Source organism: Oreochromis aureus, linkage group 16, assembly GCF_013358895.1.
Source record: "Oreochromis aureus strain Israel breed Guangdong linkage group 16, ZZ_aureus, whole genome shotgun sequence".
In the NCBI taxonomy this organism is placed as follows: Eukaryota; Metazoa; Chordata; class Actinopteri; order Cichliformes; family Cichlidae; genus Oreochromis; species Oreochromis aureus.
The window spans coordinates 7,398,410-7,419,278 of NC_052957.1; the positions used below are offsets into that span (position 1 = coordinate 7,398,410).

General features: G+C 37.4%; 2 protein-coding genes across 3 annotated transcripts in view; both read right to left on the reverse strand.

The window, feature by feature from the left end:
• Positions 1 to 2,163: 2,163 nt before the first annotated feature.
• On the reverse strand, positions 2,164 to 5,769 carry prlh (prolactin releasing hormone). Of its 2 annotated transcripts, XM_039599741.1 has the most exons (4): positions 5,646 to 5,769; positions 5,470 to 5,566; positions 4,903 to 5,004; positions 2,164 to 2,443 (listed from the first exon to the last, which is right to left on the reverse strand). In XM_039599741.1, exons 2-4 carry the CDS (start codon positions 5,480 to 5,482, stop codon positions 2,289 to 2,291), a joined length of 270 nt encoding a protein of 89 aa, XP_039455675.1. In that variant the 5' UTR covers positions 5,483 to 5,566; positions 5,646 to 5,769; the 3' UTR covers positions 2,164 to 2,288. The 2 variants fall into 2 exon arrangements, with proteins under 2 accessions (XP_039455675.1, XP_039455676.1); XM_039599742.1 differs by having other exon boundaries at positions 5,470 to 5,658.
• A 761-nt stretch (positions 5,770 to 6,530) lies between these two features.
• Positions 6,531 to 20,869, reverse strand: part of mlphb (melanophilin b) — a 42,574-nt gene continuing 28,235 nt past the window's right edge. Inside the window, exons 10-16 of the mRNA XM_039599569.1 lie at positions 17,914 to 17,997; positions 14,900 to 15,196; positions 12,847 to 12,996; positions 12,658 to 12,726; positions 12,311 to 12,359; positions 11,614 to 11,708; positions 6,531 to 8,655 (exon numbers count right to left, since the gene is read on the reverse strand). Coding sequence (XP_039455503.1) covers positions 8,629 to 8,655; positions 11,614 to 11,708; positions 12,311 to 12,359; positions 12,658 to 12,726; positions 12,847 to 12,996; positions 14,900 to 15,196; positions 17,914 to 17,997 — 771 coding nt within the window. The 3' untranslated portion in view covers positions 6,531 to 8,628. The remainder of the gene's footprint in view (positions 8,656 to 11,613; positions 11,709 to 12,310; positions 12,360 to 12,657; positions 12,727 to 12,846; positions 12,997 to 14,899; positions 15,197 to 17,913; positions 17,998 to 20,869) is intronic.

The following is a 20,869-nucleotide window of genomic DNA, read 5'->3' on the forward strand; positions in this document are numbered from 1 at the left end:
GGGCCCCCATAGCACTTCTAATTAAAGTCAGTGGACTTTTGGGCTCAAGCTGCATCCACGCTGGGAGCAATTTACTTGTAGTACACTAGCAAGAGGACATACTAGGCTTCACTCTCTGTCACTTGTCTGGAAGTTGCTTAGTGTGTGGTTTTTAGTTTAGCTTTTTATGGATTCAGCTTGCTAATCTTAACTGAGAGCACTGCCTTTCATCTAAATTTGCTCACTTTTGGCTGAAAAAGATCACCATAGTGGAAAGAAAAAATCTTTGATATACAGTCTGTGGTGTACTCTTGGTTTATAATCGGTGTGCATGCTATCACAGATGGCTTCTTTCTTCAGTGAACATGGAGCATTTCAGTGGAAGTGAGATTTATTGAAATTTAAGGTTAGATTTTCATGTTATACTCTTATTTATTTCACAGCTGTCATGGTCTAAAATTAAATTTAATGTGATTTTCATTCCAGAACCAACCTTTCAGTTTTAGGCAACAAGGAAGTTCTTTTTCTCACAACAAAGAAGTTTACTCTTTTACACTTTAAAATCTAAGAGAATCCAAGATGAAGCTTCGTAAACGGCTGAAGACTTGCACATGGACCCTTTTTTTTCTCTCCTCAGCTGAACCTAGGTTCGTTTATTAAATTATCCAACAATAAATAATAAAAACAAACAATAGAATTAAAGATTTAAAAGACTTCCAAATGCATTCAACAAAATAATGTTGCTGGTTGTATTTGGACAGCCCCATAGAGCAACCTGTCTCCTGGATTCAGTCACTTGCTCTTGCATAATATTCTTCCATGTTCTCTCCACACAAACACAACAGTTTTTCTCCACATGATGGCTTCAAATGTTAACTTTTTACTGCTTAGTGATTTAAAACATTGCTGATAAATCTTCAGTATAAATGAGGCTATTTAATGCTGATTGAAACCAAGCTTCTGTAGGACTTCTGACCGGGTCCCCTTCTTTAGTTCACAGAAACAGAAAAACACCTCATGCAGAGGAGATGAAATAGAGTGAAAATAAAACTGGGATGATTTAGTTGTCATTTGTATTGTGATTTAGTGTATACATCCTTCTTTCAGCTTAGCTGTTTCATATTTGCAGATGTTTTCTACATTTTCTTGTGATCTCAGCCAAACCTTTCGTCATTTGAAACTTTTGAGCAATAAACAACACTAAACCCATGCTCAGTGGTGAAGATGTGGAAACAACACTAAACCCATGCTCAGTGGTGAAGATGTGGACAAAGGTTCACTAGTGATTAAATCAAGAATGGAGTGAGCTGAAGTGCCTTTGTGCCAAAGCTGTACAGAAGTTGTGTAATAGTAACCAGGGCTCTTTGTTGTGCAAAATCATTTTGCAAATCACTGAGTGATTAAAAAGATCTGCTTGAAGAGTAACTGCCAACCTTGAAATGGTATCATTTCAAGGTTGGCTGCTTTCTGTTGTTCTGCTGTCACGTCTTGCCAGAGCCGACCTAGGGGATGCATTCCTCTTTATGTTAGAAACCATTGTTGAGAAACTGGCTTAAGTTCAGAAGTGTGGCATGAATAGGTTAGCTGAGCGATTGAAGTCATGATTTACCAGCCTCCAGACAAAAACCGCCACATTATATTTTAATTTTTGCAAACTCACAAAGGATAATATTTCACAACAACACTGTAGTTTTCCTCACAGGGAGGCAGTGACTGCCCATAAAACATTAGTATTAGTATTCTGTAGGAATTTTCACATGATGTATTCCCATTATTATTTTTTAATGACTAAAACACACACTAGAAGTGCCATTTAAACCCAACAGAATCCTGTGTGTGTGTGTGTGTGTGTGTGTGTGTGTGTGTAAGCTGGTTTTGGTGACTGAAGGTAATGCTGTTGGGCGGTTGCTTGCTCTCTCTCTTATGCAGCTGTTGCCTTGGATGCCATAGTTATGGTGATGAGTATAATGAGTATTTCTATTAAACGGTGCCTCCATCCAGTTTTGCTGTCAGTTCTTGTTGTAGCATTTCTGTCTTAGACCATTATCATAAAACAAACAATTTTATTATTGATCGAACCTTTTCAGTCTCAGAGGTCTGAATATGTGCTAGTTAATTTATGAATTCCTTTAATTGTAGCACTTTCAACTTTACATGCTGATATTCTTACACATTCTTCAAATTATTTATATAGAATTTACAGAAAATAACTGAATGTAATGTTAGAAAACTCCTAAATCTAAGACCAAATCCATTACTTAACCTAAAAAAATGACAGCATAGCATCTATTCAACGATCCACAGTGTTCTCATTGTGTGATCCAAACGCCGCTGTCAGCTGTTGGTCTATAAACTCTGGCTGTGATGAAAGCCAGAAGTTCATTTCTTCTTGCAGCTTTTCGGCCAAATCTCCCAAGAGGTCTGATCCCCCTGCCTGTGTACCAGGAGGCACTGATGTCTGGATCTGAGCAACACAGATGCAAAAAAAAAAGAAAAAAAAAAAGACAGATGACAAGCCGAAGAAAATCAATTTAAATTTCATAAGTCCCCAAACAAAAAACTATGACGCTCGTGAATAATTGGTTAAACCTTAAAATGTGGCACATGTCACAGTTTAAGAAGGCTGGAAAGAAACATGCTAAAACTATGCCAGATTGTTATATGAGTGGCTGGATCTCATTCAGAAAGAGTCACACTGAAGATTGCATAAAACATATTTTGTCACTTAGGTCTCATGGCATCTATGCGTGTAGAACGTTTTGGATTCATGATATCTGCTTGTAGAACATTCATTTGCAAAGCAAACTAGGTAAAATATGTTGTTTTTGTAGTATTTAGCATAGAAAATACTATTTTAAAAATAAAAACACTGGATAAAAAAAATAAATAAAATGTTGTTCATATTTTTTTGTTTCTGTATTTTGGTTAAAATGACATTTCCAACTTTTTTTAATCAGTCCCATTCTTTCTATAAAAGCAACCAAAACTCCACAGCTATTGTGCATGTAAATACAAACTGAATTCAATTACTGTAAACTGGGTACCCACTTGTTTATTGGAGATTATTGCTGAGACAACTGCCATTCAGTCTTTGCCTCAGACTGACAACTTTTTAATGTCTGAATAAGTTTTGTTCTCACTGATCACTGAAATTACCAACACCATCAGAAACATACCACTTAAGCAGGTCAGACAGGCTTGATGGAGGGAACTACCGTGTATTGTCTGATGTCAAGTAAAGTAAAAGACAGACTATAGTTACTCTGTTCTTGACAGTGTTGTAGTGTGAAATATAGAATATTACTGTAGCTCACCATCCCTATTCTAATCTGTCAACTTAATGGATTCCATTCAGATTGTTTTTACTTCTGTAAAAATTATATATAATTTAGTCAGGGCCAAACTGTCATAAAAAGAATGATATTTCCACATGCAGTAATTTATATTTGGTGGTATAGTTCTATTCTTAGACCTTCCCGCTCCGCAGGGACAACAGATACGAGCCATGGGAAAAATGCAGCATCAACTCCAGGAGCTGTGGTGGAGGTGGGTCGCAAAGGAGATATGCAGCAACTGTTGCAAGGCTAAAGCAGCTGAAATCAGTGCCCTACATGAAACTTGCCAGTTGGATGTTTACAAGATTGTCAGATATGGGGAGGGTTGCACTTGATCTGTAAGACAGAACTTAGACTTGTGCCCTTCTAATGGTAGGACTTGTTTGTGCACACATTTCCTTGTGACTGCTTATAGCTACATCATAGTGTGTTAAATCAGTGGTGTTCCATCAGGTTAAGCAGGGCAAGCACTGTTTTTTAAGTGAAATACAAAAATAGACATTGGTTAAAATGTACGAAAGTGAACGTGTCTCTCCTTTCATGTCAGACAGGGTTCTGTCATAATGCTTCTCTCATGTCTGTTTGCATCCATTCTTTGCATCACTGCCACCTTGTGACCACAGCTGGCTGTAGTCTCTGGAAGCAGAATAAATTCTGCTTGAATACGGAGTGAATGAAATCTCTATAGGGTAGGCATTCTCACAGGCATCTCTGTGTCTTCTTAACAATGTCTGTAACTTGTCAACTTGTGAGGCCAGCAGCTTTTTCTGGCTGTTTGTGCATTGTAGATAAACATCTGGCTTTTGATAGGAGACGGATGGGACACTAGCATGTTAGAAAAGCTGCTGCTGGCTCTGCTTTCCCTGTTCTGACTTCAGTTTTGAGCAGTGTTTTGAGAGTGCAGAGGACCGCGCTCAAAGTTTTCTCTTAGTAACCTCCACAGCCAAGATTTTTAAGTTAAGAAACTAAAAGCTTTAGAGAAAGCTTTAAAGATGGAGAAGGGAACATAATCCATTTAATAGAACAGGCAAGTTGATCAGGTTCCCAAAACTTTCATATAAAAATTTTGAGAAATCACTTGGTTGGTCGTTGCAGGACAGTCACTACAAACATGTATTTTTTAAAGAAAATTACGCATTACTGTAGATTAAACAGAATATAAGTATTTAAATGAACTAATGAGAAATCTGAGAAATTCTTCCATCAATTGTCACTGTCAGCAAATAGTAAATAGTTAGACAAGTATAGTAGTAATAACATTTGTATAATTCTACAGCCAAGAGAAATGCAGCAAGATGCTGGTCCACTTTGTGAAGGAAGATTTATTTGTACTTTATTTTATTTATTTTTCTTTTCTTTGCAGGGGTTGGGGGGGTTGGGGGTGTCTCATAGTCTCCGCTTGCCGTCCTCTAAAAGCCACCACACTGTACTGCTTTAAATACATATATATTTTTCTTGACAAGGTCCCACAATGATCCCCAGAGAAAAAAACATGGAAATTTAAATCAAATAAGAACAAAGAAAAGCAGAAATAATAAAAAGACAAGGATAAATAACAATTGATAAGGGTAGTTAGGGCAACCCTTACCTCTAATAATGACCGAGTCATCTCTCTGAGATTCACTCAGAGCTCCATTCAGCAACAGCAAGACAACAAACAGCATCACACACACCCTCATTTTAGCTCCACCTGCAGCGGAAAAAAAGCACAAATGTACCGTTATGCTGGGTTTGTCAATTTGTTGCTTATACAAAGAACCATCACTTGACACAAATGGAAAATATAATATAACTGACTGAGCTGCCCTTCTGCATTTTAAGGAAATTCAATCAAAGTTTCCACAGCCGACTTCAGAGTAAGTTTAATTACTCCATGGCCTCAAAGTGAATGGCATAACTGATTTTCTAGTGTTTGAAAACAGCATGAAGAACAAGTAAACTCTGGATCAAGGAAAGCAAACAATGTAATCAGCAGATTGGATCAATAACACATCTGATGCTTAAGCAGTTTTCCCCCCATTTTTCTCTTACTCAGACTCTCTGGCTCTACTTTGTCTTAATCACATGGTTGTATTACTGCAGAGCCAAACAACCCTCAGTCTGGTTTTGCAACGGAAAGGCATAATAGAGATACCGAACACATGTGAAGACTTACCGTTTCGAAACATGTTGACCTGCAGAACCAAACTTCAATGGTTGCTTCACTGCGTCCCAGTAAGAGTCAGCTGAGGCAAACAGGTGTAGGACTTTGTCTGGGCAGGAAAGGCAAGAAAAAGGAATTTTTGACTTGAAATAAGACTAGAAGAGAAAGAGTGTTCAGGTTCTTCTCACCTGATCTATAAAGTGGTTGTGCTTCTCAGGTCTGGGTCTCTCTGGGTGCCAGTTTATCGGCTGTGTCATCATTTCTTTATATCCAGCAGGAGGGGCAGTGGTACGTTGATATGCTGATGTCACCCACCTTTCAAGAAGAATATGTAGTGCATGCACATGCAAGAATGGCAACACAACATCCAGTCAACACAACCATATGTCTGGAGGTTTTTCTTCTGTTGGACTCCACATTTGAAAAGAACCGAAAGCTACAAATTTTTTGTCAATGGTGCACACTAAGCCACGTTACTACTACACTTTACAACCTTTGTACAAAAAACTAGGATGGGTTTTTCTTGATCACATTTAGTAACTATCTTTAATTCTGTTTTATTTTATTTATACTGAAATATTTAATTTTATAGACATTTTATTTTATTGCATCTAGAATTTTAGTTAAAAGTTATATTGTTTTTTGTTCTGTTTAGTTGAGCTTTTTTAGGTTGAACCTAATTGAGCTATTTTGTTTTCTCATAATCTATTTTAATGAGCTGCTATAGTCTTACCAAGCTTTTTGTTACTGGTTATTTAGTGCTTTTTATTATTTTAACTTAGATTTCATGAAGTTAAACAAAAATATACAAATATACAAAGCTAATGCAATGTTTAAATGTGGGATTGTTGCACATTTATATTTAAATTGTTCTTTCCATAGCACAGAGATAAAACCTTCCCTGGAGATTCAGTTGCTGTTATGTTTGTATAACAAAGAGGCACTATGAAAAAGCTCTGAACCAACAGCAAAGGTGTGATTTGTTAAGGTTTTGATTGGATTATACTGATATGGAAGCTGCTGCATAATGTAATAATCTATGCCAAAGGCTAAAAAAGGACAGAAAACAACAGTTTAGCTTGTAAATAATTTAATAAGACCAGTGATGCAAATAATTTCAATTAAAGTGATAATTTAACACAGGCTTGAAACAATCTTTATGGTGATTCAGAAAAGTCAAATCAATACGTGCTGTCAGTTTCTCTCTGCAGTGGCTACAAATAGTGATCTTAAACTGTAATACATAAAGTAAAGCAATTCTGTGACTGTGAAGCCTACAGGCTGTGAACCTCCTCACATCGTTCAGTCTCCAGCCCTTTATAAAAGCATCTGCATTTATTTACACAGTGCACATCCAGTTTATCATTACATCAGTGATACATTCTTTGTCAACTCTGAAGACACATCCTGCTATACCCTATAAATAAACATTCCTATATTCAAAGGTTTGGATAAGTTCAACTGAAAGGGCAGTGTGTAGGACTGGGGATCAGTTAGCTTAGTTGGAATATAGTATCAATATTAAGCTAGTCCAAGCTAGGTGAGTAATCTGTCCTTGCAGACTTTATATAGAAGATGGACATAGCTTCCAAGTTTGAAACGTGAAATCAAAGTGTCTTCAACCTATATTCCTTCTAAAGGCCAGCAGGGTGCGGCTCTTCTGGATACAAGTAGAAACCCAACTGTATAGTCCACTATAAGCAAGTGAGCATTGGTTCTTTATCTATCTCAGTAAACACTCTTTTGATGTGTTTAGTTTCAGATGTTATTGAATACACAATAATGTTGAGCCCAAAAATTATGGTCAACAAAGATGCTCCAGCTAAAATTTTACAATAAGTGAAAAATTAGTGAATGATTGAAATTCCAATTTATCATAAAAACCTTTAAACCTGACAAGCAGTACAATGTTTTGACTTCTTTCACTCACTATAACTCCTCAAAGACAAAAAGATGCATATTTAATTGCACTTATAATTAATTTTTCCATATATGCTGAGATTACATAAAAATATAGATTTTAAAGATTTAGTTAAAAATGAATCCGCATGATTTATTAATCTAATATAAAAATATTTTCCTACACCATAATACATACAGTGTGTACTTCTATATATTCTGCATACATTTTATTCATTAACTTACATAAATGTCATATATTATAAAACAATCACATCAGACCTGCTCTTCTCGCTGTGACATCAGTTTAATTTTACAATCAATTAAACTTTCTAACACACTATAGATTATTAATAATATAACTTTAAAAAAAAACTATAAAAAATAAACATTTATCTATATGTTTCTTTTGTGTGTGAAAATTTCAGACTAATTCAAAATGATTTACAGTTCGGGATTGCACCTCTTTTTCACTGGCTTGATTCTGTTTGCTGAAACTGCCTTTTAAGCACGCATTTCATATTTCGGTTTATCCACAACAATGAATTAACCAGTTATAAATTCCAGATTAGTACAATCAGTGCTTTTGCGCATTAAGGCAAATGCATGCGTTAACTTGCATGTTAATGTATACAAATTCTATGTTTATCCTTAGATGCAGATGTTAGTGCATGTCACGTGTAACATACTTTATAGATTTAGCCCTGTAAAACAACAGCAACATCAAAAACACACCTTTTAAAGATAAATGTAAGAAGTTACCCTCTGTTCCACTGCTCAGTTGACAAATTTGGCAATTTATATATCGGAAACTTAAACCAACATGGTCGTACGTCAATTTGTAAGCTCCTCATGAAATTCCGCAAATTTTATACATTTCCATGTAACCGCATATGAATTTCCCCTCCTTTAGATGTTTGAATACACAAAATTTTTCATCAGTCTGATCTCATATTTAAGATTAATATTCAAATGTACACAAAGGGATTTAATTCGGGTTAATTTCCAAAACTACATTGTTACGTCTAGGCAACATAAACTACTGCACTATGGTCAGGAAAAGATAACTGTTTGACCTCTGATCTCTGTTTGCTGGTTGTCACATGTCAGTTCAATGCATTTGTTTCAAAGAACAAAAACATGCCTTTTTGTGAATAGTTCATGTTGTGCCATGAGACCCGGCTGTTTAATACACTCCCGCTCAGTTCCAGTGCGTAAAGCATTATGTAATAACTGAAAGACTTCTCAGTCACATAATAGTCAGCCTCCTCCTCATGAGCCCTGGGTCATTACTGGTTTCTGCAAGAAAGAGAGAGACAAAAAATAGTGATTGACTAGTATTATGGTTAATCAGCCATTTAATGCTTTGATTGGGTTAAATGAAATCACTATTTCAAAGCAATTGAGACAAAAGATCAATACGAGTTTAATACATGTTAGAAATATTTATAAACCTGCTGATGACTTATGAGCCATTATGCAAGCTGTGAGGTTTGTGAATGATTACTCAGGCTTGAAGAAAGGAACAAGAAATTGACAACAGATGTACAGCGTAGTATAGTGGACCTATGATGCTCACTTCCAACTGCATAGTTTTATTCTTAGATTCTACTTGGGTAACTTTGTGTGAATCACAGTTTAAAATAATTTTTGTCCATCTTGTTTATCTTATTTATCTAATGAGCCTGGGTCCTGCCAGTTCACTGTCTGTCTGAAATAAATGACTTCAGCTGTTGTCCTTTTAAGACCACCCTCCTGCTAATGGCTCAGCCACACTGAAGTTAAAAGACTGCGGAAACCCCCTGGCAATAGGCGAATCAGTGATTGGCCTTTGATTGAACTGCATTTGTATGCATTCGGTAAACAATTGTAAGTCAGTCACTTTAAATTTTCAGCAATGCATCTGGCTGCAATGGGGATTCAACCCAACTGGTTGACAGCTGGTTGTATATTCATATATAAAAGCAAAGTGGCCCCACTGTCACTGTAGCTTAAGACAACTTTGTGGTAAAGATCTGAAAAGCAGGTGGGTGGGGCTTGAGATGACCAAATTAGGGACATTCTTTCTCGGTGACATCATACAAAACCAAAAGTAAAAAAACCTGTCAGAAACAGAGTGTTTAGAGCTGTCTGAAGCTTGAGCTTTTGTGTTACAGGGATTATTTATATACATGCATACCACATTATTACAAACATGGGTCATGTTTAATACAAAGTCAAACAACTGGATGTATATGATGCTAATTACAGAAAATAAGGAAAGGCAGAATAGGTCCACTTTTAAGAGGAAATAAGCACGTTTTTACACCTTTATAATGCTTCTGCAAAGTTTAACAGTGTGTAGAGCAAAAGCTGAGCACTGATCAAATTACAGAGTGTTCATATTGGGTTGCTCTGGCTATGACTAGGTTGAGGACTGCTGAACACTGGACTACAGTGATAAAAGTAAAAAAAAAAAAAACCACCCAAAACACCACCTATGAATTAAGGTTCACACTTCTTCTCTTAACAAGGGAGGCCTGAGAAAATATTATTTTTGGCTGTTTTTAAAATTCTTATCATTGACTTTAGGTACTTTAAACTCAGAGACACAGTGTAATGCAGACATGCATATTTCTTCAAGCAGGAAGCCAATTATATTATTCAAAACAGCCACATAATCACTGATGTCATTATTTTTCTCTCTTATCAAAATTACCCTGAGATTTTCCACCATTATATTATGTAATCAAACATCCCAGTGTGTGCACTTAATTTCAGACAAAGTCATTTTAATCCAGTATGAGATTTAACTCTTTCCTTTACCAACAAAAACATGATTCAAGAAATGTGAACGTGTGCACTTGATTGGGGAAAAAAAAGCAGCAAATGCATTAAAAAAAAGCAATTATTTCAAAACACCACAAAGCTAGAAACCACCAGAAGCTCAAATCAAACAAGGAGTGAAAGCCTGGTGTGATCAGCACGTGAAGAGTTCATTCCTGACATTAAAGGCATTTTACTAAAGGAATTTTTATTCACATTTGGGAAAATGCATGAATCCACTATTGTAATGGAGGTTAGTGGAGAAGATTGATATCCATTTTCATGGATCCTTAAACTTAGCACAAATCCACTGGAGCAGCTCAGGAGCATCTCTAGCATCCTCACCTTCAGATGGAGGATTTTTGTGAGTCTCGTTTCACTTTATTTTGTTTTTTTATTTATCCATATTTACTCATGACATGTGACAAAATGCACAAAATGCAGTGAGCAGGTTTACAAAGCAGCTTTTTTTGACTGACAAGTTACAAAAACCTTGACTTTAGCTTTCTGAAAGTGAGGGCTGGGTCTGACTGAGCAATTAAGGGAGACTGCACAAGCAGGGATTTGACTTTTTTAAGGTGGTATTAAACCCTAGCTTGAATCGATTACTGTATAAAAACGTGTTTTAGTATAAATGATCAGTGTGATTACATTGAAGTCACCCACTGCTTTATGTCAAGCTTTTCTGAAGCCTCAAAATGTGCGTGTTTTGCAAAAAAACATAGGATGCAACGAGGAAGGGCGGGCCTGACTGTGACTGCTCATTGGCTAATTACTTGTGATTCATAACTCCATAAATCGTCTTTGATACCACTCATAATTTTCAATTTTGAAATCTTGTATTACCTATCTATACAATCAGACTTAATCTTTTTATTCAGTATGAACCAAAATGAGTGACTGAGCCCATGAACTCAGCAGTAAACTGTTTCCAGAGAGAGAAATCTGTTTTCCCATAGACTTCTAGTAGTGGAGGTGTTTTTGCAGCCACTCCAATCACATCTGGTGGCCTTCAGATAAATCAGCCGCATGTTTAGGGCACGTCCACATTGATTTTTACATTTCGGACTTTTACCTGAAACTAAATATGTTGCTTTTACTGAACCTATCCAGGAAGTTGTTACAACCACAAGATAAAGTTAAAAAAATAAATATCCCAAACAAAACACTAATCCGCAGCGTGTCGGTAGACAGCACTTTTTGAGGATGTTGTTGCTTTTTTCAAAACCTGACATGCACAGAAGTACAAATCCAAATTTAGCTTCACGGCTGTAGAGCTCCCAACTTAATGTGAAATAAACTATGACAGTGGAATCAATCTTCTCACATAAAAAAATCGAAAAGCATCGAATGCCAGTTTTGTTGCAGCACTTTTTTTCTCTCCAAATGGCACTTATGTAATTTTGGAATTGAACTCTTCACAGCACCCAGCACCGTAGGGTGGGGTCATACCGCACAGGCAGCCCTGGTCTTGGCCTTTGCCACTGGGTTCCTCTGTGTCAGTGAGCCCCTGTAGAGGGAGTTCCTGGTAAACCTGTCCACCTGGTCTGGAAACATACATCAGCTGCATTGTACATAGCATTCTACAGGCTCTATTTTGTTATAACACAGTTAAAAGTCAAAATATAGCTCCTTTTGGGATTCAGTCCACAATCTAATAGTTAGAAACAAATGTGTTGTTTCAAAATCCCAGATGTGGGATGCTGAAAATAAGCTTATTGGAAAATTTTGATGGGAAAGTAAATTAGAAACACTCTATAAACTTTAAATAACAACTGTCACCAAGTCCAAGAGCAGGTTACAAAAGCACTTGACTTGAATTTGGCCTAAAAAGAACTTTTCAGTAGCAAAGAAAGATTAAAAAATAACTTAATATGCTAAAAGGTTAGATATATTCCTTATTCTTTATAAAAACAACAAAAAAACCACAATACTGTTTAAAGTACAAGACGTGGTAAATCTCCATTCCATGAATCAGATGAAGTGCTATCCAACGGGGAAAATTAAAGCCATAATATAACGAGGACACAGTGTTCACTGAGTTATAAAGCAGCTCATCGTGTGCTCTGAGTTTCAAAAGGTTAAGATGTTCTGAGTTAGCTGGGACGCCCTGGGGATCGATCTCAGGGGCAGCAGTGTCAATTCTTACTTGTGGGAAAGTTGTGGGAAAGTCTTCTGGCTTGGATCGGGATTGCGGACTGCAAGACAACAAAGCAGAAGGCAAAGACAAAAAATATAAATTCAGGATGTGGGAAAATTTTTATTCTATTAGCATTCTGGCACCTCGATGCTTTACAAATGTTCATCAAAGGCAGACCTACTCAGGCGATAGAAATCATATCTGTGGTTATTTTGAGAGGCAAATCAAAGACCATCGTGCCACATCATCACAGAAAACACATTGGCTCTAAGAATAACTCTTGTGTCCACTTGTTTGATTTCACGCAAACATAAAAGGGTTCTGGATATGAAACTCAGCGATATAAACGGTGTTACCTTTCTTTTTTTATCCGAGGACATACCCGCAGCGTTCAGGGCAGCAATCCTGCTCTCAATGTCAGACACCTTGGAATAAAAAATAATAAATAATAAAAAGAAAGAAATGACAGGATGTGCCACAACTTTACATCTCTTTGCATTTTCAATACAAATCAAACTTTACTTAGCCTTTAATGTAACCCTCACCTCACTCTGGGCATTCTGGACATTGGCTGCTGCTTGAGCTACTTTGTCTTCCAGCTCAACCAGTAATGCAGTTGATCCTTTGAAGCTTGCCTTTGATCCCTCCTCTAGGGGGTGACCCTTCCTTTCCAGGCTTTCAGAGGAATCATTAGTCTGGAAGACAAGTCCGTCCAGAAAGAAAAAAAAAATTCATTTTCAAATAAAAAAAACAACAACAAAAAAACTTAATGAAAGTTGAAATAATGTCATGGTAACAAATTATGTGATAGCTAAATGGTGCCACTTAATTGGTACCTTACAGTGGGGTTTAAAAATTATGCCAAATCAAATGTACCAAAAACTGTAGTTCTTCTTCGTGACCAAAGATTGTCTCCAAAAGTGAGTGATAAGAAAGAAAAAACATTTGCATTTTTAATTGCATGTTCTCACTAATATTACAACACAAACAGGTCTATATTTGAAGTCCGATAACTGGTATTAATGTCACTTAATGCAGGCCACTGCATGGTCATTACCAGGCTCATTGTTTTTGCAGTATTTTGCTTATTTTTCTGTGTATAAAGGAAAACAAATAGCTTAGAAATATGAAGAAAAAAGCCTGAAATATGAAAAAAAAATGCTTTCATATTTCAGGCTTTTAAAAACTATCCTACGACCCTGACGTTAACAGTTTGGCACGATGAAGTGGAGCTTGACCCAAAGAGGGTTCAATTAGTGACACCACACTAACTACAGCCAGTGTGCAGAGCTCAATCAGCTGTTCATTAATATCAAATTACATATCTCAGGAATATGATGAGTAATATTTATTAGGATACTGGAATTGATGCTGACACCTTCGTGCATGAGTTTAACAATGGGGAAAAGTAGAATGAAGTAATTCTTGGCCTCATGTTGGCACGTGAAATACGTGATGTTATGTGATGTTAATACCAGTTATTGGACTTCAAACCTAGAACCTTCCTGCTGTAAGGAGACAGTGCTAACCACCGCACCAGTGTGTCGGATAAAGTCTATTTTTTTTCAGTCTCCAAATGTAGTTTTTGAATAGCTTTATTTGTAAGTTGAATTAGTTAAACAAATCTAGTTGTATCCTACAGCAAAAGGACACAATTCAAGGAGCTGTTGCAGAAGCAGAGTATAAGCATACATCACAGGACTACAAAGAACAAAATGGTACACAGGTGTATAAAAATAGCTTCCCGATAGTGAGATATATCAAATTTTCATCAGTTAAGGTTTTTTATTTTTAGAAATCCATTCTTCACAAAGGTATGATTTTTGATCATACCTTTGTGAACCTTTACTGGCACTTAAAATGTGCTTATTTTTAATACATAGCTAAAAAAGCAAGAAAAATTAACCTCATCAACCTTCTGACTTCATACTTAAGGGTGGTAAGCCATTCTTTACTTATTCATGAAGTTCATGAAGCAAAAAAATCTTGATCACAAGGAAGAAAACAAAGACTGTGCGCCAAGCAGAGAACAGGTGACCTTTGACCCCCTCCAGTCACCCTGGAAACAAGACATTTAGATTGTGAAAGACGATACCGGCTCAATAAGTTTGGTCCCCCGTCCATTTTCCTGATACTAAAAGCCAGTGTTACCTGATACTTTAAATACATTAAATTAATTGAGGCAATGCTGGCTAAACAAACTTGTAGTGAAGTGATGTGAAAACATCATGACTCATCAGTGCGCTGCAGCTTAAATGGAAGGAACTGCCAGTGAAAACAGTTGAGGAAACCTAGCACGGCATCTAAGCAGAAGTTATTAATTTAATCCATTTTCTTTTTCCAAAGATCTGGGAGTGATGGTTGCAGACGAAAAATAAACCCAAGGCCTGAGTGACTTGATTTATGAATCCAGTGTGCGCTTGAACCGATTTCCAGCAGAGGTCGGCTGGAATTTCACGAGCCATGCTGTTTTTAGTAAGTGCAGCAAGCCAGATGCTCACGGCATTTGTCTCTTTTTGTCGGTAAACAAACTGTTAATGAATGCTTGTATGTACATAAAAAAACTGATTTCTTATAAAAATGCCACAGAATTTGTACCTTCAGAGATTCTGTCTGCTGAGGCTGCTCCTCCTCGAGCCTGGAGACCACGATGCTGGCTCTGGATGTTGGTCTGATAGGTAGTTTGGAAGGCCTAGGATCCGCCTGTGGGCTCCTCCATGCTAGGATTTCTTGGGAGGAATGTGGCCTCTCGGGCTCGTCCTCATCATCAGAGGTCAGGCTATGGTCACTGATGTTGTCTGTCATCTCGTGCAGCCTCTGTCTTAGCTGCTGCTCTTCCAGGTCCACTTCGTTCCACTGAGGAAGAGGAGAGGTGCTGCTGGGAGTCGGAGAAGTCTGTTTGGGAACAAAGCACAGACAATGTGACTGAGACAAATCTACACAGCATACTGTCAATGTTTTTACTTTGCATCTTGAATGACTGGATCATCAACCTAATGGGACTTGTTATACTGATTTAAAATGTACTGCTTGAGTGAATGCATGATGTATAATACACAAATGCTCCATCACTGATTATGTTTTTCTGTTTTCATACTCCAGTTTTCTTTTCCAGGCCAAATACAAACAGACTGCAGTGTACTTTGGTGGCCTCAGATACAGTCCATGTAATTATAACCGAACATACTCGTTGGATTTGAGGGGAACTTTGCAGGATTTCCCCTCACTTCCAATCAACCATCTTCTATCTATTATTCAGTTACAAATATTATTTTGACAAATGATTCACATTGCAAACACGAGAGCACTGCTTTAATCTGATCTGATTGGTGCCTAATGTATAATAGCACACTAGCATTTTTTTGCTCATGAAAAGGTAAAATGTAAACCCCTTTGATGGCTTCATCACTTCATTTAGACATAGTTTTACATTACTTTGCTTCACTGCTTCATACAGACATACCACAACAGTGATGGGGAGTGGCACAGGATGCTCGAAATTTTTTCCACATGTGCAAAAACCTTGTCGCATGTGTGGCATTGAGCATTGTCAGCATTTAGGCCTTGTAAAGTGCAACCAAACTTTTCTCCAGTACCATCACCGAGAGCAGAGTCTCTGTGCTGCAGTGAGCGATGGCCAGCTTGGCCCCTTCACAGAAACAAATTTGTTTTAATCTCACTACAAATTAGAAAGTCGATAAGATAAACTGCTATCATCTCAACTGATGTTCTTGCTTTAGGAGATTCTCCATAACAACTTGTTTTCAGTTTGCATGAAAGACAAGAGTAATTTCTAATCAATGTGTGACTGTGAAGATGTAACAGGATCCCTAGCTAGACTTAAACTAGGGTCTATAAGTCCTAACCTCTAACCTAACATGTTCAGAACAGGTATATAGGGTTATCGTTTGAATTAAACAAATACAACAGAAAGTGGGCAGAGCTTAGTGTACCGATTACAATAGAAACATTCATTTGTCCAGCTGTGTTCTGACCACTCGGTAATGATCCTAAACTTCCTCAGGAAGTACAAGCTGAACTCCAACCTGCTGCTGACCTTCTACCGCTCGTCCATTGAGAGCCTGCTAACCTACTGCATCACGGTATGGTACGGCAGCTGCACCAAGGCAGATAGAGTGAGGCTTCAGAGTGTGGTCAAGACAGCACAAAAGATCATCGGCTGCCCTCTCCCTCCCTGATGGACATTTATTCCCTCCCGCTGCCTCAGCAGAGCAGCAAACATCATCAAGGACAGCTCCCACCCTGGCTTCAACATGTTCAGCCTGCTTCCCTCAGGGAAGCGCTACAGGTGCATCAACACTAAAACCCACAGACTCAAAAACAGTTTCTTCCCCAAAGCGATAACCACCCTGAACTCACACATGCACCGATAACACAGCCCCCCACTTCCCACTTCCTCTATGGACCACCACTATTTATACCAATTCTATGTGCAATAACTGTATATACATAAACACTATTTATACCAATTCCATGTGCAATAACTCAACTGTACATACATAACACTATTTATTACATATTGTTTACGGTTTGTAAATTGTACATTTTATATATATATACATCTTCTTCCCTATGTTAATACTGTCCATATGTATATAGTGCTGCAGAACTGTACCCCCCCCAAACATGTTTACACTGAGTAGGAGATGCTCTGTATCTCATTGTACAGCTGTATAATGACAATAAAGGCATTCTATTCTATTCTATTCTATTCTATTCTATTCTATTCTATTCTATTCTATTCTATTCTAAACAAGAACTGGAACATGGATGTCTGAAAGCACAAGAACTCTGTTTTTCCTTCACTGATCACATGGACATTAATGCAGACTTATCACGTGCAGACAGAACAGTCAGAACATAAGCTATATGCAAATTGATTTAAGCTGTGCTTTGCCACAAGAGAGAGAGGAAAAGCATGAGTCAATCAACTGCTGCTCTCACTTGAAGTTGAATAGCCACTAATTAGTGACTGAGTCTAAGTTCTACATTTGTTTCTAGTTTGCTGTTTTTGTGGCTTGGCTCAGTCTGTGATGATACTGGTGTGGGTTTGAGAGCTCACAGCCCAATTAAAGACAGACACTGAACCCACTGAGATCACACATTTGATTAGAGGATGATGAAATATGAGTAAGTGTGTGTCTCCCTTCTTTAGCATAATGCACGAACAATGAGTTAGTTTTCTTTATTTGAAAGAAAATACCTTCATAAAATCAAGTTTTCATGCAGGTACATCAAGTGTGTTTGTCTTAAAGTTGCACTGATTGTTTTGGCCACTTGAGAGCAGTATAACAAGTATAACCACGACCCTGACACACTGTGACATAATAAAAGTGACGTTGGTGTGCACTTTTAGCTGGTACTGGGATGGCATCAAATTCAAAATAGAAAATTATTAATAAAAATAAAATAAAATAGACTTAATTTGTCTTAACTATTTTCATGTAAATTAAGGCTTTAAGTGATTTGAAAATCCGGTGGTCTGTACATTGCTATGCTAAAATACTGCACAGTGTCTCTAACCATGGCTTTATACATGTAAACAGGTTCTTTCAGTCTTTTTAGCTTCATCTGACATCTGATAGATTTACCTGGTCATATGTTGAGGTGACTTTCTGCTCTAAGCGGTTCAGAAGAGTCTCAATGGCTGACATCCGTCTGTTAATGTCAGTGATCTAAGAAAGAAAGGAAGAAATAAATGAAAGTACATATAAATCAGAATTAAGAAATATTAATTTATAAAACAAACAAAACACAAAACAGCACAAAACTTAAGGAACATTACAAAAAAATGTATAGTTTTCAAAACATGAAGTACTGGACAGTTAATGGTTTAAATGGTACTGCTCACATCTCTAAACTATGAAAGCCAATGCATGTCTTAAACCACTCTTACTCATACTGAACCAATCAAAACACACTGGCATCAAATATGCAGATAGTTAAGCTACAGTTTCACATGTTCTCATCAGAGTGAGCTGTCAGGGAAATCAACTCGTCCCCAAATCTGATTTCACCATATTTCATCAATGTCTAAATTTACTTGGATGAAACAAACCAGAAAAATATATTTAAACTAAAAGTACTTAACCAAATTCACATTACTCTGCACAAAATGCTTTTCATGTACAAAATTGAAGACTAAATGTTCCCTTGGATAATAATATTTTCCCTACACGGGATCACTCCTTGGTACATGAAGAATCATATTTAGGTCAGGAAGTCAAGCAGACAGTCATCTGATGCACCTTTGATGTCTTGCCACAAGAAAAATTCCTCTCACAGTTCATCCAAATCCAACCTCCTAAAAAAACCCCCAAACTCTTGACACTAATATTAAACTTAGGCAAACACCCTAAACATAATGATTTAACTGGTGTGGTGCATTATGGATCTCAGGTGGTCGGGGGGATTGAAGTTAAAGACAGAAAAAGAAGGACAGTAAATGAAATTTTAAAAAAGACTTGAAAATCTAGGTGTTTCTTTTCTATAATTGTTCATTCTTTTCATCAGTGCATAAGCGTGAGATGTCATTACTCTGTCACCATAGACTGTAAATAAAAGATGCAAGTAGCCACTCTAAGTGTTACATTTTGCTATGTTGTTTGTTCTTTTGTTGAAACCATATGTGATGAGTGAGGTGTGGCTCTATATGAGAAACCTGACAAAGCTGCAGGTATATAATATGTGATGTTGTAAAGCAAATCCATATAGACATTATAGTCTGTTATAAAAAACCCTTGAAACTAATGACTGAGACCATAAAGTCAAGAGGAAAGTCAACAGATCAATGTAGCCAAAGGAGGAGTCCTTTGGCAGAGCTGTACTGGCTCCTCTTTTTAGTTCTGGAGGCATTTTTACACGGAATAAGCCTGAGTAAGCCTGTGACTCAGTAGTGAGCACTGTTGACCAGTTGTGTTTAATGTCTTTATTAAATCTATAAATGTACTCATTTAAAACCATGTAAACATATAAAGATAGGGTGACTGTCATTTAGAAGCTGACAGGATGCCTGCAGACCGTGCAAGAGGGAAGTCCAATTGTAATTATTGCAGCTGTGCAAATATTTGAATGTAAAGTTCAGACACTCCCATACATTGATAATGGATAAGATTATGTGAACTCTCAGTTCCATTAACTGCTTTGTTTTCACTGAGCAGGTATGTATTTACACTAGCTTTTAGATTTATCTCTGTGTTTTTATTTCTTGCAGGATGTTGGGAGTTTCCTAACAGGACACCACCTGTGGCACTCCCATCCTTGGAATTCTTTCAAAACTAATTATGCAATGACATCTGTGCACCTCCTCTAGGTAGACTATAACTTATTGCCTGTTGTCTCTTTGGCTAGACTGATGTAGAAAAATTGATATAAAAATGTTAGCAAAGTTCTTTAAGAAGCCTGTCTTGCCACTGAGCACCATTCACCTATTTTGTAGTTGTTTTGAAGAATTATATAACCAGGGGTGCACATAAGTGGTCTGCAGGTGCGCATTTGCCGTCAAAATAAAAGACACGCACCAGATAAGAAGCTGCAATGCGCATTTGCGTACATATAAAAGGCACTGTTTTTGTCCGCTAGAGTGGGATTTTCACGGCATATTCTTCTCCACATCTCTGTGCGTTCATCATTTGTTTGAAGCCAGCTCACCTCCTGCAACCACTTTTCCACTTCTTTTGCGGTTCGGACTCCTTCTGACATTTCTTTGGAGGTGGAGGAACACCAAAGTAATTGCTTAAAGGAGCTTGCTTCTTCGACATGTTTAAGAGTTCTAAATAAATGTCTGTCCTCCTCCAGAAAATCTTATGTACGCAAATGCGCGTTGCAACTTCTTATCTGGTGCGCGTCTCTTATTTTGACAGCGAATGCGCACCTGCGGACCACTTATGTGCACCCCTGTATATAACGTAACTTGTTTAAAAGTTTACCAGCACATAATAACTGCATATATTCAAGACTTATATTCAAGACTTTGAGTCAGATCCCATAATATATGTTGCATATTTTTGACTGTTGCTTGATCATTTGTTGAATTTATAAATAAATCTGAGACTAAGTTTTCAGGGTCTGTGAAATGACTAGGTTTTACCATAAAACTGTTTGGTTGGCTTGATTGACGTGGTGTTGCTATCCATAATCTCATACAGCTGGGTTCGGATCTGGTGACTGGAGGTCACAGAGATGATTCATATGATTTTCATCAGTGAGCTTTTGTGCCTTGTTTGGAAGCATCCACATGTGTTATGCTTCTCTGCTCTTTCATTCAGGCTATTCCTTTAATTTTTCCCTCTTCTGTATATTAAACATACCGTAATTTTGCACAAAGTTTTTACCTCACATGTGCCCCGGGCTTATACAGTCTGTGCTTGCTGACTTATCTTGATGTCCCACAAATAATCAAATTGCTGACGTCACTCGGTTCTATTGTTGGCCTCCAAATCAACACCAAGCCAACAGACAGCAGCACCTGTATGCAAGATGAGTGACTGTCGTCGGATGAGAAATGTCACGTCTAGTTTTGATGTCTGACAGAGACATGTCTGGGCT

Bases quoted from the DNA above. Each gene is read 5' to 3' on its own strand.
- prlh (XM_039599741.1), bottom strand. The intron at 2,444-4,902 runs GTAAGGGTTGCC...TGTGTTGCTCAG, and splicing joins TGACTCGGTCATTATTAGAG to ATCCAGACATCAGTGCCTCC.